This window comes from Anabrus simplex, chromosome 2 (genome assembly GCF_040414725.1).
Source record: "Anabrus simplex isolate iqAnaSimp1 chromosome 2, ASM4041472v1, whole genome shotgun sequence".
NCBI lineage: Eukaryota > Metazoa > Arthropoda > Insecta > Orthoptera > Tettigoniidae > Anabrus > Anabrus simplex.
The window spans coordinates 889468972-889487664 of record NC_090266.1 but is presented as its reverse complement, the minus strand read 5'-3'; the positions used below and the strand labels follow the sequence as shown (position 1 = coordinate 889487664).

The window sequence follows — 18693 nt, the reverse complement described above, 5'->3', positions numbered from 1 at the left end:
GAGTTATGTCCAATACTCTAATCATTTTTACGAAATATTTCTGTACTGTACAAACCATAGTTACTCCCATATCTGTCGGTAGAGAATTGCCTACCTGATTGTTCAAGAGGCCATTTTCTTTTGATAGAAAAGTGCGGTTGCGGTGTCATAGAAAACGTGATAGGTTAGGACCATTTACAGACATGTCCATTCACCACCATTTTGTATAGTCTCATCACATCGAAACTGATAGAAACGCGTTGTTCACTTTATGTTATAATCTATGACACGCAAATGCTGTACAGCAGACGTGATAGCTTACGCCGTGACATTACAACCGTTAGAGCGTTGAATAAAGGCATAAAACCGGATGATAAAGCTGTAACACATCAGTAACGTTTCGAAGCGTGAATCGCTCTCTCCGTGAATACAGTGTTATAAATGAAGAATATTCTCGCTAGAAGTATCTGTGCGGAAATATGCTTGGTACATGTACGTGGCTAGGCTACTAGAAGCAGTGAGTGTTCACACTATCCTTCAGTCGTGCATTTTTTAAATGATGGGTTATTGCATGGTGAATACTACCTGAAACAAAATGTTGAACTCGCTCAACCAAGTAATAGGTACATACTCTACGCGTAGAAAATGGTTGCAACTATCTGGGCTTAAGATAGACGTCATTCTTTAGCACACTACGAAGCGATAGCCTAGGTTATTCCATTAATACAAATATACGAGACCTACTATTTGTCACCTGGGATGGCTACGCGGTACTAATCGCAGCGAAAATTTGATATTTTTCCAGGGATCCGGAGTTCGAATCAAGTTTGGAGCTTTTCAATTTTATTTTTACCGAGTGGTACAGCTGCCTCTATTCACTCAGTTTTATTTAACCCGCAGATTATAGCCTAACCCAAAAACATTGACCTTGGCTACTCACAGCGATGTCTGGTCTTACTACGCTTACTATAATTCGTTTATTCGTGTCAACGAAATCAGCATTAACGATAAAATACCAAAGGATTGTAAAGAATCGCGAAAATTATACATTACAGGAATTTCATATACAGAGAATATGATGGCTGAATAACTACAAGTAGTGTTGATATAACGCCAGCAAACCACAGCTCGTGATAGCCGAGCGTGCTTGAAGTAAGGAGAGGAAAGCGGTGCTCGTTAGTCGGAGGTTCAAGTCCAATATAGAACGACTTTTTTATTTCGTTGTTAAATGTTCGTGACCACCTCTGTGGTGTAGTGGTTAGCGTGATTAGCTGCCACACCCGGAGGCCACGAAAATTTGAAAAGTGGTACGAGGGCTGGAACGGGGTCCACTCAGCCTCGGGAGGTCAACTGAGTAGAGGTGGGTTCGATTCCCACCTCAGCCATCCTGGAAGTGGTTTTCCGTGGTTTCCCACTTCTCCTCCAGGCGAATGCCGGGATGGTACCTAACTTAAGGCCACGGCCGCTTCCTTCCCTCTTCCTTGCCTATCCCTTCCAATCTTCCCATCCCTCCACAATGCCCCTGTTCAGCATAGCAGGTGAGGCAGCCTGGGCGAGGTACTGGTCATACTCCCCAGTTTTATCCCCCGACCAAGAGTCTGAAGCTCCAGGACACTGCCCTTGAGGCGGTAGAGGTGGAATCCCTCGCTAAGACCGAGGGAAAAACCGAACCTGGAGGGTAAACAGATGATGATGATGATGATGATGATGATGTTAAATGTTCATGTGAGTCGCGTTGTTGAAGACAAATCTAATTCATGATCAGTTCTCACGTTGCAAGTACAGTGTAATATTCATTTCTAAGTAGCTCCTAAACGAGCTATTTGCAGTAAAATAAGCTATTACCGACAGAGGTCCAATGGGCTTGTGGGCTTGTGCATGGCCATTCGATTAATGAAGGAAATGTTCAAAATGACCACCACTTCGTTAATGCATATCCGATTACGGTAGAGGTGTGTCATTCTTACTTGCTGCAGCGTATGTGGTGGAACCTGCCTGCACTTTGCTGTAAAGATTACTATGTGTTGATGATGTGCCCTGCGTATGAAGTCCAGTCGTTCTTCGAGCCGAACGTGCGTAGTTGTTTGGTTGAATGGGTGTGTCATAATTCTGACAACAGGTGCAGTGCGCTTCATTCCTTGTAGACGTTTGCCATATACAAGTCACATGTATTTATTCCTTTCTGATGTATGCTTTCGTTCTAAAGGTGAAACGTGACTTTTGAGACTTACGGAGGTTAAAGCTTAAGAGTATAAATATAAAATTTAAAAGCTCGCAGTTAGATTCGATCTCTGAGTCCGTGGGGAAAATCACATGTGGCTGCAATTAGTACCATGTAGCCACTCCAAGCGATGAAGAATATGTCTCGTATCTCTGTACTAATGGAATAATCTACGCTATCGCTTCAGAATTGATCTTGTATGTTACAAGTTGTGAACTCGAATGTGAAAACAGGTCTACCTTGCTACAAACACCACAGCGTGCTAAAGAATCATGTCTTTCCTAAGCCCAGACAGTTCCGACCATTCCCTACGAATGGAGTATGTACCTACTCACAGACACAGATAGGTCTTATGTGACGATAGGACAAGAAATTCCCAGGAATTGGAAGGAAGCGGCCGTGGCCTTAATTAAGATACAGCCCCAGCATTTGCCTGGTGTGAAAATCAGAAACCACTATCTTCAGGGCTGCCGACAGTGGGGTTCGAACCCACTATCTCCCGACGGAAATGACACAATGGTATGTTATGTTGAAAATAAACATTTTCAGGAATGTCAAAATTTGAGAATCTGTGATGATGATGATTCGTGTTGTTTAGGGTGGTTCAAAGTTTTGCGATTATTTTATTTGAACGTCACAATAGCTGTCAATCCATAGAGTTCGTGTTGGATGACAGTGTTGTTGTTGGTGGTGGTTTCCAAGGCACAAATGTCGATTAATGTGATATGAAGTCATGCTTGTGGAGCACATGTGGTGCAGAAGTCCATCCACCCTGGAGGTGGGAGGGTTGCATTACGACATTTGAGTCTCATCGGCCTGCAATCATATGGAACGAGGTGCTGGAATTAGTCCAAGGGACAACCATGGGCATTATAATCGATTTGACTTGGGTTGCATTATTTTGCGTTGTGTATAAAGTTATGCAGATTATAGGATTTAAGATTAGGATTATCCAAGCTAGTTATGGTTTTCCGTGGTTTCCCATTTTCACACCAGGCAAATGCTGGGGCTGTACCTTAATTAAGGCCAAGGCCGCTTCCTTCCCACTCCTAGCCCTTTCCTGTCCCATCGTCGCCATAATACCTATCTGTGTCGGTGCGACGTAAAGCAACTAGCAAAAAAATAGTATCCAAGCTAATTTCTTAATAATTATTAGTGTTATAATATAAACTTGTTGAGTATCGTCATGAAATAAATAAATGGTACTGGTAGTTATCACAATGTATTTCGCTTTCCAGCCGAAAAAAAAAAAAACCTTCAGCATAAACAATAGCAGATCAATATTTTTCGTCAAAGATTGTTTCATGCAAACAAGTCCGAATGATAACAAAAATGTAATTAAACAGTTAGGGGGTTTAGAGAAACCACTTCGTGCGTGATAGACAAAATTTGTTGTTAATTAGGATTAAGAGATTGCTTGCTTTATTAATTTATTAACTTCAGTAGGACCGTATTTTGAGAATTAGCTCAAAACCAATTGACCAACTTGAAAATGTATTCTGGAAATCTTAGTTTTATTTGCTGGAAAATTTCGAATTATTAACGTAACGATTAAGGGAACATGTCCGATGGCAAGGGACTTTACTGCCACAAGTGTTGTGGTCCTTTGTTGTTATTGTTTTTTTTATTTTGATTTGTTGAGAACCAGATGTGCTGGGGATATATTAATGTGGAAACCTTGGTCATCAACTACTATAACTTAATTTTGTTCAGCCTTCAGCGTAGAAGTTTAGATGGTCATGGGGTCATTAACCTCAGTGACTTAGATTAGGACCGTATGCCAGTATAGCATCATTTTCCTTGCGGTCATCATCCACAATGACTTTCACGTAAATCACAAAGTTAGATGTCGGCCCATCACATACAGGAGTCGCATGTCACATCGATTCAGTTAAGAGTTCATGCCATACAACCACTGTGTGGCACATACCGATTGGACTGCCTTAATTATACCAAGAGTCCAGAACTTGTGTTACGGGGGCTGGATCATCACGAATCCTTATGATGGTACATGCAGTCTCACATGGAAACCGATCTTAGGGATCTCCAGACATTTTTATTTCATTCTTAAATTAAGGCAGTGGTTTCTAGTATGGTTGCCCCTCAGGCAATTGAGTTAAGGTCTCGAAAGCCAGCGTCTCTCATCATCGTTGTGATTTTTATTTTTTTTAACGTAAAAGAGTAAGTTCGTTGAATAGATGTTGTGTAATGTCACAAGTTTCTTCGATTTCATCGCATAAGGTCAATAAGCATACATTTCTTTTGACTCGACTCCTCTCATTGTAGACATTAGTTGAAATTACTGAAACCCACCTCTTACCTAAGCAAGTTATTATTATTATTATTATTATTATTATTATTATTATTATTATTATTATTAGTACAGATTTCAATCTAGACTATTCCTTACTTTGTTCATGTATGTGTTGAGCATACGCAGTATGATTTTCAACACTTACAGTTTGTGACACTGTGACTTAGTACCAGTCACTATTGTAGCATTTATCTGACAACAGTTGAAGTTCCCTTATCTAATGGTTATTGGTTTATTCTGTTCCTCATTATATAAGTGACATCTGATCAATACTATGGTGAGTAATTCTTCCCGCTATATGTAGTATATTCCTTTTTTAGATATCGCTATCAGTGTTGGATATCGGTATATCATCACGCAGTCACCCGCTATAGTAATCTGACATAGATTACCATCTGTAACCTAACATTTACTCTTCATATGCATTCACCCGTCATCGGTGGTTAGGAGAATATTGAGATTTTCTTCCTACTTTGTGTAATATGGTAACATACCGAAGGATACCAAATACTGAGTTGCATTTTGTCGTATGCATTTTAGACTTTTACTGTGCCTCCTTGTGAAAAGTGGAATATGGTGCTTCCTTCCTTGCGTTATGTTCCATTGCGGAGTGAATTACTTTTACGTTTCATGGCCGATTGAAGCTTAACATCCATCCTCTTGCTCTGAACTAACAATAATTATGTTTTCATTCCTAAATTGTACAGGGGAAAATAATTACTCTTTCTTAATAGTTCATTGTTACCGTGGCCATTGTATTACTGTTGATCTGCCAACCTTAGTGGAGGAAACAGTCGTTGGTGTTGTGTTCCCGAGACTGGATATTTGATTTTATTTGAAGTCAACGCCATTTATGGGTGTTTAAATCCAACAACTCCGTGTCGTTGGCAACCGATACGTCAAGAATTTATATGTGAAACACTATGGCACGTCGCTAATTTTTGAATTACTTACAGTTTATTATTTTTAATAATAATAATAATAATAATAATAATAATAATAATAATAATAATAATAATAATAATAATAATAATAATAAAGTTGCTTTATGTTGCACCGACACAAGTAGGTCTTAAGGTGACGATGGGATAGGAAGGGGCTAGGAGTGGGAAGGAAGTGGCCGTGGCTTTAATAAATGTACAGCCCCAGAAAATGGCCGCTTCATTCCTACTCCAAGGCCTTTCCTTTCACAACGCCGCCATAAGACCTATCTGTGTCGGCGCGACGTAAAGCGAATTGTAAAAAATATATATATAAGTTTAGTTTGACGTACATTTGTAAACCCATCATGCATAGTGCATATTCACTTTACCCTCAAGTGACTAATTACGAAAATAGAACGTATTTGTTAGTGTTATTATGTAATTTGAATTTAGTTTCCAAAACCCGATAAATTTTAAAAGGCTCATGCCGATCTTTCTGTTGCAGCGTTGAATATTGGTTGCTTGTTTGTCATTGTACACATTCATTACTGTTATTCTGAACCGAATGAATGGCACAATAATTTCGTTCCCGCAAAATTGTAGACTAACTGCTTGTTTTCATGATTTTGTTACAGAAAGTCTCCGAGAATACTTCAGTAAATACGGCGAAATCACCGAGGTGATGGTGATGAAAGACCCGACCACGAGGCGATCAAGGTCAGTAATAGTTCGTAAGTTACTACTGTTCTATCACATCTGTGCCCATGTATCTACTGAAATATTTGTACTTTAATATGTGAAAATTTATCATATTTGATGAAGAGCATACATTGTCAGTCAAAGGAAATGGAGCTCACGTGTGTGATGAATAATTAATTTCATTGAAAGTCGAATAATCATTTGAGATTTTATATATTGTCAAATATTATATTGGTCAATTACATTCTTAAACGTACTTCGTCGTATATGCAGCATTCCAATTCTGCCACTATAAAAGGCGACTTGAGCAATATGTCTCTGCATGAGTAGGTTACTGGAAATTTATTAATGACGTATTGAATATTGCTGATAACAAGATAGTTATTTCAGAATAGATCCTATGAGGAGGGATGACCGTAATAATTTTAATATTCTGTAGCAACTTAAGACTTCACTCCGATAAGAAACGAATTTCCTACTTCTAAATAATATATCTGTACTCTTCGTGTGCTCTTTCATTAGCCTCCAGTGCCAAACATGTTTCCACATAATATGGGGGATCGTACATATAAGTCAGACAGAAATAATTTCCATCTCGAGACGCCTATATGCGACTTTACGGATATAATTCAGTAGAAATTCATCCTAATGAATAGGAAAGAAAGAGAATGAAGGAGGGGGGGGGAGGAAGAGGTGAAATTATAAGTCTTATTGATGTCCGTGAATAAAATATCTGTGTTGAAAATCCCTTACTTACAGTCTGTACTATACAGATCTCTCTCGAAAAGCAGATGTTATGCATTACTGGCAAATTACCAATAATTCCTTGGGCATACCTCGGCATTGCCACTCGATCCTGAGATAGAATCGACGAACCGCACATTGTTACATTTCACTACGATTTAACGTATGTTTAACTAAATTTTATATACTCCCCAGGAGTAGAAAGAAAAATGGATATTAAACATTTATATTTATCCAGTTCAGTTAATGATAAATTGTTTGTCTTGAAGGCATTAAATATATGTGAGAAGTTATGTATATTATCAGGAAATATTTGTGATTTCAAATAAATGTTTATGCAAATATGAAGTAACTTACTCCTAATCCGTAGCTTCCATTGGCGATATTTGGACACGACATCACAAGAAAACCCTACCTAAAATACCTGAGATTACCTACAGGAATTAAAATAAATCATCCTTTTATGGTACCTCGAAGTAAAAGTAAACTGAACCAATGAAACGAAAACTAAGCCGTATCAGAGGTGGTTTCGAACATGTAAGCAACTAGGCAGAGAATATCACATATAGGAAAGGAGTAGGTCCAAATATTTACGGAGTCCAAAATTATTTCTATGGAGAAATATGGATATAACCTGGAAGTTGAATGTTATGTAGCACAACAGGGAAGCATTTTTGCAGTGCAAAAGGGAATTTTAGTGTTTTGGATAAGTCTTGTGTGCTCATTGTAAATTCTATAGAAATATCGGACAGATGGGAGACGTTGAAAGTCTGTTCAATGCAAAAGTAAATATTTGTGAGACGTTTTGAACTGCAGAATTAATTCCGATGATAATGGCTATGGTAAACGAATCACTGTACAGAAAATTAAGAGAATGGTAAATAAACTGCAGTTTTATGAAGCTGTTCGGCTGGACGAAACTTGAGAAGGCAAGGATAAGATCATTGGATTGAATAATATAAATTCCTTGAAACTTGGATGGGGATGGAGGCATCAATATACAAGTATGAAAACATGAGGTATTCATTTGATTAGTATATTGACAAGGATTTTACAGGTATTTTGGTGGAGAATGTATGATGACTAGTTGATAATATTATGGATGAAATATAACGGTATTTCAGCCCATAAAGATCTAGCAAAACCAAAGTTTCAGGATACACTTAGTGAGGGAGAATCGTTACTGCAGGAATAGATAGTTATGCTTATTCTTTGTAGACGTAGGAAAAGCTTATGCCAGATTACCGAAGGAAAGGATGTTGGCAATACTCAGGAATTATGATATCAAAGATGAGATATTACTGCGACCAGCAATCTGTCTGTAGTGAGATTTAATAGTAGAATCAGCTCTTGGGTCGTAGCAGTTTACCTAGTACGGTAATCTTTTGGCCTTGGAGGGTTAGAGAAGCATACAAAGGGATGAAGGAGATATGAGTCGTAACAGTTTTTGGGGGCCACAGTGTTATGGATGCGAGTAGTTCATTCAAAGAGCGTTGTAGCGTGAACGCCAAAAAGCATACATTTTATAATGGAAATGTATATAAGTACGGATGTATGTACGGATGTAATTTTCCTGCCTAGCTCTACCTCATTTCAGATTTAATCTAAAATGATCCTAAGTTTGAACATACTTCAGCAACTAATTTGTAGTTGTAGCTAATTATTTTTGAAATTAGATTTGTGTTTACTTTTCTTCGCATGGGCATAGATGTTTTGGACCAAGAAATATCAAAATTTGTTAACCCGACAGGTTTCCTTCACCATCCATTCCTGTCTATGTGATGCCAATATTCCACTTTGTAAGTAGAGCGTTAATTTTGTTTGTGGATTGATTTGTATCGATGTTGAGCAATTGATTATCGGACGGTATTGTCACGGTCTCAGTCGTCTTACACAGATTTTGAGCTACGTTTGACTGTGTACGACGGTCAGAACAACACATACCTTATGTTTCCTTTAATTTTTGTGCGAGAAATAATGTGAAAATTTCAAAATCTGAGACAGTAGTCTCGGAATTTTGAATCTCTTCTTATGCACTGTCAGTAATACTGCATGTTTCGATAACGTGTAGGTTAACCTTTTTATTTACACAGATTCCACAACGTTATAATATCATGGTACAAACTTAAATATACCTCACGTGTGTGCCATTTTCTTGAAGTAAATCTCTAAAAAGCATTTTAATTGCATATTTATTTCTGTAAATAATCTCTTATATTGAAATTCATGTTACGGAACATAAGGTTCTTAATTTGAATTCCTAAAGATTATTTATCTTAAAAAATATTGAAACTTTTTGGCCTATTTAGATCACTATTAGCGATTAAGTAGGTGATTTTAAGTTGTACTCATATAAATATTGTCAAGGAGAGTCGTGATGAAATTCAATGACGCTAGATAATCAACGTGTATGTAAATCATGCTAAAAAAGGATGTAGACCTGAAATGACACTTTTTTACTCAGTAGTTGTAGCAGTGGTAGCTCTCTGAGCAATGGATTTCAAACCAATTTAAATAACAGAATTGAATATTTAAAAAATAATTCATGCAATGAACAAGTGAAAGCTGTTGCCAAGGGGTATCCTCACTGAAGGGAGAAATCTACATACGGGATGAACACTTCTAACAATACTGTCAAGGTTATGAGATGATATATATATGGCGTTATGGTGCGAATAAGTTGAAGAATATTAAGGAGGCCAACTGACTTTGTGAAAATGAAATAAAAGAAGCAGATGAACATGAACGATTAAACTCTGTACTGTATGATTTTACAATCGGGTAGTTGGAAATATAAAACGCCGTAGGAGGCCTACGCAGAGAATTGTGAGTGCATATTTAGTTCACTTCGGTTTCCACATTGGTCACTGAAATACACAAGTATATGGGATTAGACTATATGAATTCTGTGTAATGAATTTTATATATATCATTATATTGAATTTAGTTTCGTTTCTCACCATCTATCTCAGTGGCTCAATTGGTCAATAGCTGACCTGTTTTGGAGATAGCAGGCTGCTTCCAGACTGAGATCGGTTGTACCTAGGGGTGTTTTAAGTGTGACAACTATGTGTCGTTGGTTTTTGGCTTGTTGAAGGCTACAATTCCGACATCGTGACATCTGTTAAGACATATAGCTTTTTGAATGCACGTGATTATTCATTGCCTTAACCAGAATAATGGAGAGAAGGATTGAAGCTAATGATTATAATATTATAGTAATAGCGCTGCTTAATTTCACGAATGGTCTGAACTTGCGTTGGCAGAGAAACGATACCGCTATAGAAACGTGCTTAAATGGGGATAAATATTTTCTTTCTCTCCCGTATAGCAGATTTCTCCATTATCTCATGAGACTGTTTGCACATGTTAAGCAGAACGTCTCCACAACACTGCTTATTTGCTGTTACACCCACTTGATATTCATATGCACTGTAGTTGTTCGCGATAAGAATTGTTCTATAATAGAAAAACCATGCAGAAATGACAATCTCACGGATGATGAGGTAGTTACGAGCTCTTTGTTACGCCGTATATTGGCATTTCGTTCGAAGGTAAGTGCCATTACTATGTTGGATGGTCCTCTGTTTCTGTTGATGGATGTGGTGTTAATCAGACGAGGCGGATAACAACGTGCACGTCTGTTTAGCAGAGGCGTGAGTATGGCGCCGGCTGTCTTCGCAGGTGGAACACATTTTCGCCATTATTGTTCCAGTGCTAACGATTTCTCAGAGAAGGCCGGTGTCCATCGGCGCCGTTAGATTTCTTTCTTCCGGATATGTACTTATGTTGAAAGTCTTCGGTCATGACTTCGTAATTATTAAGAAGAACGAAGTTAAAACATGCATGAACTGCAAAGTTTCCGAGTCATTCACTTTCAACCTTTTGTAACTCGCAATCCAGCTGTACCCTTTGCGGGGACCAGTGACTGTCTCCTTGCACTATTAATCCGAAATGTATAAAGGAATTCTTTAACTTGCATAGTGTTGTCTATGCCAATATGTTGGGAGCAGCTACGGTGTTTGTACGGCATGGTTTTTATTTCATGTTCACGGATACAGTGTACTCAGTGATATAAGTCATCAGTTACAGACGCGAGTGAAAAATAGTGTACCACCACAATAACTCCCTGAAAATGTTAAATTGTAGCAGGCACCTTTTGAATTTTAAATCAGTTGTTTCCTTGTAGAGGCAGAGCGGGTTTTAAGGCTGATTACCTGTTACGTGCATACATGAAAGATCTAGATTTAATTTAATGTTTGCACTGGAGTTCTGAAGAACCCACCATGAAATAAGATATGATTCATCAGATTTCTTAACAAATCCCTGCAGAGATTCAGATAGGACATTGTATTATCATTTAACGTGCATTGTTTGTTCTTATACGTTTCCTTCCGTGATCAGCTAGATCAGCGTGTCGATATTTTATACATCGTAATTGAGTACTAACCTTTGCATCTCTTCATAAGTACTTCATTCTTCGTCAGCTGTACTTTTCTCATATTTATATCTGATTTCCAACAATAAACCATCAGAGTTGTTGCGGTCGTCGGTTAAAAGACAGCCCGCTTCTCAATTTATATGGATACAAGTGGAAAACTCTATGTCTGTGTCAAATGCCTTCGATGGATACATGAACCACGTTCTAGTGTTGATAAGAAACGGTACTGAGACATTTTGTTTCTGATGTTGATCAGTAATTTCACATTTGAAGGAATGTTACTTTTTCACACCTCAGTCCATAGAAACTGTTAGTTATATCCCGAACACTTACTTCTGGCGTAAGAAGAACGTGCTCGTATTGTCCATTTAGTTATCTAGATGTTTCGGAGGTGCACATAGCCCAGAGGTTCACTCAGGGTACACCAAAAATGAGTTAATTCCTGGAGTAAAGGCGGCCAGGCATAGAACTAACCACTAAACTCCACAAAGTGACGAGCTTTACTTTCCACCCCTCGCAGGACCTTCATGGACTGTGCTTTTTATAGGCCTATCGTAATTCTGAAGCAAATCTCGGAAAATATTTACTGTTATGGAACTATTGTTAGCAAAGTTACTTGGAGCGTGTCACTAACCTCATACAGACATGATTAATAATCTATGTTGAAGAACTCTCTCTCTTTGAAAGTTGAACATGTAATTAGGCAAAATTTTCTCACATTTGTCTTTGTAGCGTTAACATTTCTCTAATTATAATGGAATGTTATAAGAACACCCACTACGCAATATTGGATTAGAAGAAGGGAAGGGGTTAGCATATAAGATACTATTTTCAAAATTTAATTTTAGAGCTATGTTTTATTTTACATATGTAAAACATCCAATTTTATATAGCAAAACTAGCCTACTAAACTGCTTAATAACAAGGTTTGCGACGATTTCTATAGTTTGAAATATAAAAAAAACAGTATTATCTAAAACATACTTATTTCAATATTTTCTGTGAGGTTTCGTAATGTCGCATAGTCTAATAGGCACTAAATGCTAAAAAAAGCAATATTCGGAATCAGGAAACAAAACATGTGATGGCTCGCTCATATAAAAAAACACGTGCGCCGGAGTAAAGCATACCTGATCAGTTTATATCATTTGAATGTAACTTTTCATGGTTTCCTGTTTAATACAGTTTTAACGCATTCTTTTCGAGTATATATATATATATATAACTTATTTTTTGTTAATACATAAAATATATTAGATTTTATTTGCCATTAATTTTATTAAAGGTTTCCCATCATCGGATAGCCGATGGGTTCTTAATTTCAGATATCCGATATTAGGCTTTAAGTATTTCTTTCACTGAGATGGCATTGTTAGAAGGTACCAGAAAGTGAAAGCATTGGGATCCACAAGCAATGCTGGAAGCAATAAATACAGTTCAGGAGAAAAAATTATCAGGCATTTGAAGCCATCGATGATCTTCAATGTTACAAAATGAACTCTTAGTTTCGGCCTTCAGATGAGCTGAGCTCCTGTTTTAGGAAGATGTTTGCTAGTTTTTATCAGGATGAAATGATGTGAAATATTGTATTGTTCTTAAATATATGCCCAGTGATTGGAAAAGGTCACTTTGACCACGTCACTTGGTACTACCCTACTATTCATGTATTAACGCTAAGGGTAAAACTAAACGCACGTCAGTATATGACATGGCCCAGGGACATCTTTCTCTGTCTTCTAATTCGTTCTGAAATATTTAAGGAAATTCGGTAGCTCTTTTTGAAAAGAGCTGGTTCTTTAGCGAGCAATTGATACCCATTCTACCACATTATTTAATATCATCAAGTACGTTTTGCACCATTTATTACAAAATTACCATACCTATATAAGCCTAACCTTTAATTGCGGGCCCTGCGGCAGCATGCGTGTTACTTTCTCGGACGCCCCGAGTTCGATTCCAAGCCTGGTCAGGGATTTTTACCTGGATATGAGGGATAGCTTATGGTACACTCGGCCTGCTTGATTACATTCCATTCTTCTTCTGCTCAGCACTTTGAATGACTGTGCCATTGTACGTCATTTAACGCTATTAAATGCCGTACAAACATACACATGGGAAATCTAGTAGGATAGCAAATAAACTACCTGCCCCCGTTCTAACCACGTTCCTCACGTCTTTCCCTTCTTTACCGCCTCTGTACCAAGTGGAGTTATTTATAGCGTTCTGCTTCCTATATTAAAAACGCAAGTACTACAGATGTTATATGACTAGGATAGCCTCTTTAGAGATATCCATATTCAGTGAAATTTTATTTAGTCCTGAGATTTGGGAATAGGATATGGCATTACATTTTATTGGATTGCATGTTCATTCCTACCTTAATACTGAAGAAAAAGTTACAAAATCTTCGGACATTACGTCATCGGAAACAATTATTTTGTACAATTTTAAGAATGTTTTAGTAGAATAAGGAACATTAGAAGGCGGTGACTTGGTAGTCAAGATACACTTCCCGATCTTGATATTTTGACATTTTATTACAGTTAATATTCATTTTTATTATAGTTTTTCTGGTCTTGATGATATTTTGAAATATGTTTTATAGTTTACATTGTGGCTTGTATCGTTTTCTGCGTTTATAGTTGTTTTGTCGTATACTTATAGGTTAGTACACGTATTGTTTGTTTACGTTCATCGAATGGTTGCTATGTTATTCTATATCACGAATATTTTGAAGATTAACTAATACAATCTCCGTTTAGGACAATTGGCAGTCTTTAGGCCCTTATGAGTAAGAATTTTATGATCTCGTGACCATATTGTTTGTGGCTAAACAATCTAATCTGCTTACATACGATACCAACAATCTAGGTTAGGTGCTGCATTTGGACATTTGATTGGATATATATTGAATTTATATAACAAATCTTACAATATAATTAACTGGATAAAAGTACTGCGGTAGAACCTTTATGATATAGTATAGATTATTTTAATGATCTGCATCTGATTTTCCTCCGTTACATTACCAATGTACAACCTCCGTGATAACATTGTGGGGTACCCTCTATGACGGCTTCGTTGGTTGATTTCTGTACCACTGTCGTTGAACATATGACGATATATAAGCATTATTATTATTCTGACACTTCACATCAGCTATTTACCTTTGTGTTAGCAGTGGAGAGAACCATCTGACTCGGTAAGATCTATCATTCAAAAACAACATTATTACAGATTAGCCAAACACTCCAAAGCATGGTCGATTCTCGGGAAGCATCAAGCACTTCAAGTGCTGTGCCTACATTTATTGAATGCAAGATATGTCAAAGAAAGTTTACAAAGAGGGGCATTAACATACACATAGCAAAAGCTCACGAGCAACTATCTCAGGACTCATCATTGGTAGATAGTGAACAATTGCACGTTAATTTAGGAATTCCTCAGGCATCTCAAACTCTTCATACAAATTTATCAGCTAGACACAGTGCGAATTCATCAAACCAGGCATTTGACAACATAAATTGTCAGTGTCCACACTGCGGATGTCATTACTCCAGTTCCCGTGGGGTCAAAATACACATCAGCAGAGCTCATCCTGATATTTACCGTCAAATTTTAGTTTCTAGAAATCGACAGAGGGTTGATCCCTCTCAAAATGTCGAAACAATCTTTCAAGAAAGTGACCCTGATGCTAACACGGAAACTAAGATGTCAACACACTACCGCATGAATTTAAGCAGAAAATGATGCAGTGGCGAAGTAGATTTTTAAACAATTTGACAGACGAGCAATTTGATCATGAGATTAACATTTGGTGTGAGTTCTTGGCCTCTGCGATTGATCTACTTCCTGGCCCCAAACATCCATCACGGAAATACTACCAGTATAGGAAAAATAAACAAATCACAGACAACCAAAGGAAATATAAACAGACAACCAACCCTGAATGGGCAACAAAACAGGACCGAATAAAACGTCGCGAAAAATACAAATATCAGCTTACCCAGTACCACTTTTACAATCAGCGCAGAAAGGCTATTAGATCTGTTTTAAATTCCAATGCTGAAAACTGTAAAATTCCTTCGGATGAAATATTTCATTATTTCTCTGAAATTCTTGGGCAACCTAATGACATGATTCGATCCGAATAATCATCTCGTACAAGTGATATTGATAGGGAACAAATTGACATTTTATTTAATGACACTATAAGCCCAGATGAAATCAGCTTTGCTGTTAATCATATAGCCGTAGACACATCACCCGGTCCAGACCACGTCCTCGTCAGAGTTATCAAAGATAGTATTGCAATCGACATAATATCTCACATTGCCACACGTATGTTGAAAACTGGGGTTGTACCTTCTATCTTCAAAAAGGCCAGGACTGTTCTAATTCATAAAGGTGGAGATACATTTAATATTAAGAACTGGAGACCTATCACAATCTGTTCAGTAATAAGGAGAATAATTGAGCGGGTCCTTGACAGGCGTCTTCGTGAACATGTTGTCTTAAACCCCAATCAACGAGGATTTACTAACTCCTCTGGAACGCATGTCAACACTGCGATACTCGACTCTCTTCTCCGTGAAGCCAAAAACAAACAAGCTAATCTGACTGCTATATTCTTAGATATCCAGAAAGCCTTTGACAACGTCGGTCATGCCCATTTAAATGAGACACTAAAGTCGTTACCAATTCCAACCAAACTTACGAATTTAATCATGAATCTGCAAACAGGAAATGTCACACAAATTCAGCCGCAGGGAAGTAAAACAAGACCTCTCTTGATAAGCAGGGGAGTTATGCAAGGTTCTCCTATGTCGCCAATCCTGTTCAATCTCGCCATCAATCATATTCTGGATGACCTTAGCGAAACGTCGATATCTACCCAGTATGGCTTTCAGTTGAGTCCAGATCGTGAAGCTCTAACAGTATTAAGTTTTGCTGATGATGTAGTTATTGTTGGAAAATATTCTGAGTCAGCTTTAGTACTTGCTCATGCGGCCATACATCGACTACAAGAAATTGGACTTAGCATCAATATTGGAAAATGTAAAGGAATATGCATCAAACATGGTCACCTATCAGAAGAAAAACTATTCACGGCAGATGAATAACAGATACCATGTCTGAAGAAAGGAGAATCTATCAAATATTTGGGTGTAAATTTTTCCAATGAAATTACTTTCCAGTCCGTCGAGGTCCTAATAAGCTCAAAAACACCCTAGAGCTCCTCATTTCTTCACCCCTTTTGCATTCCGATCAAAATTTTGTGATCATAAACACTTCAATCTGTCCCAGTTTGGTGTATAAATTTCAGACAGTACCACCGCAAAAGATTTAGTCAAATTTACAAATGACGCCGATATTATGGTTAGGGGGCATTAAAGGAAATTTTGCAACTTCCCATGAATGTCCCGAATGGTATTATATACGCTGAAATGAAATTTAAAGGTCTGGGTTTATTTTGTGTATCATGGGAAATATATCTGCAACATATTAATGCATGCAAAATTTTGAAATATTCCAATAATAATTTTCTACATTCAACGAGAAACTTATGTCAAGAAATCAGCACAAGCCTCGCCGCATTGAATGTAGCAGAAACAGAATCTATTCGAGACAAAAGACATGGTTTTGTAGATACAAAGAAAGTCCGATTCGAATTGAGAAGAAGAGCTTTTGACAACTGGAGCAAGAAAGAGCATAAAGGCAAAGGTGCAGTCCTATTTAAACAGTATACTCCAGCGAATACATGGATTTGTGATCATAAAGGATTGTCTTGCAGTGAATGGCGTGATGCAATAAAAATGAACGCCAGTGTCTCTGCTGTGCGTACTGTACCTGGCAGATCCCAGGGCAACAGCCTCTGTCGGCATTGCCACAGAGAGTTCGAAACTCTTTCACACGTCCTGGGAGCCTGTCCACATGGTGAATTACTACGCACCTCACGTCATAATTTAGCCAGATCAATGATAGCTAACGCTCTTAGAGGACAAGGTTATAATGTCTATGAAGAAGTACACGGTCTCTCCAATAGAGGAAGCAACCGACGCATTGACATTATTGCTTTTAAGCCATCCTGTTCTGAAGGTTTCATCATTGATCCAACAATTAGATTTGAGACCAACGAAAACCAGCCGGAAGAGGTCGATGCAGAAAAAAGAAGAATTTATGAAGAAACGGCGGACTTCTACAAGCGAAAATATAAGCTCTCATCCATTTCTGTAATCGGTTTGATGTTAGGTGCTCGAGGAACCATACCCACATTTTTTGTCAACTTCTGCAATACCTTTGGGCTAAATAGAGATTTTATCTATAACATCGCCATTACCGCACTCAAGAAGTCCATCATGATATTCAAAAACCATGCTTGCGGACCTCAAATAAATGTTTGACATGCCTCACTCGATTGCCTACATTTAACATCCATACGATCACATTATAAATTGTATCCACATCCATTATAGTTGTGAAGGTACTCTTTGTCTTTGGGCAACCTGCAACTGTTGCAGGAAGATTGTATAATAATAATTTATATGATGAAATAAAGACTATTATTTTGTGTATGTTAGGTATACAGTTGTGTCGGCCGCATTGCTAAAGAATATGTTGGAGGTGAGATTTACACTGCGTATCAAAGAAAAGTGATAAAAGTAATATAATCTATCATTCATTTTCTTGGAAGGTCATGAGTTGCACGTTGTAATTATTACCCGACTTTTTCTTCTGTCACGTGGAGCATGTATGAGTGCGATGAATACACAATGTCATTAATCTGTTTCAAAATCTGTTCATTTATTGTACTCATATCATTAATATTTCAAGAATATTTTATTTGTCCCCTTTAACCGCCCATAATTCATGGACGCATGCAAACTTTTATTTCCACCACATTCTGCCAGGTAAGAACTCTGCGAGCAGCCATGCATGTGAAAGAGTGATTATTTTTCATTAGAAAAGGGGAGGAAATGAGTATCCTAATACATATGCAATTGGATAGTTTGCTAAATTTTTATAGTACATTGTGGTTGTTTACTTCACAGTAACTCACGATCACATGCGAATCTCCTGGTTATTAAATATTTTAAGAATCAACTTTATTTATAATATTAGGTTTAGTTTAAGGGGCAAAATATCTCTATCGGTCGACGCCCCGAACAAATAGCATTTAAAAAAATGTTTAGTTTAGGAATTTACGCTAAACTGAATGCATATATGAATTGCATTTCGACCAGAGTATTTAGTCACGGTAAAACCTTTGTAAATGGCAGTTGTTTTTCAGAAATAATGTAACGTTTTTAAATGCCTAGAATTCAGTGTTTAGCAAATAGTTTCTGAGATCAAAATGACATTCACACTAATT

The 18693-nt window shown here is 37.5% G+C and overlaps 1 protein-coding gene across 9 annotated transcripts in view; it reads left to right on the top strand.

The window, feature by feature from the left end:
• The first annotated feature begins 6073 nt into the window (after positions 1-6073).
• Rbp6 (RNA-binding protein 6) overlaps positions 6074-18693 on the top strand; it is a 1759572-nt gene continuing 1746952 nt past the window's right edge. For 8 of the 9 annotated variants that reach the window (XM_067141638.2, XM_068226323.1, XM_068226322.1 and 5 more), the window contains exon 1: positions 6074-6154. In XM_067141638.2, coding sequence (XP_066997739.1) covers positions 6120-6154 — 35 coding nt within the window. In that variant the 5' untranslated portion in view covers positions 6074-6119. The remainder of the gene's footprint in view (positions 6155-18693) is intronic. The other variant, XM_068226317.1, reaches the window with a different exon arrangement.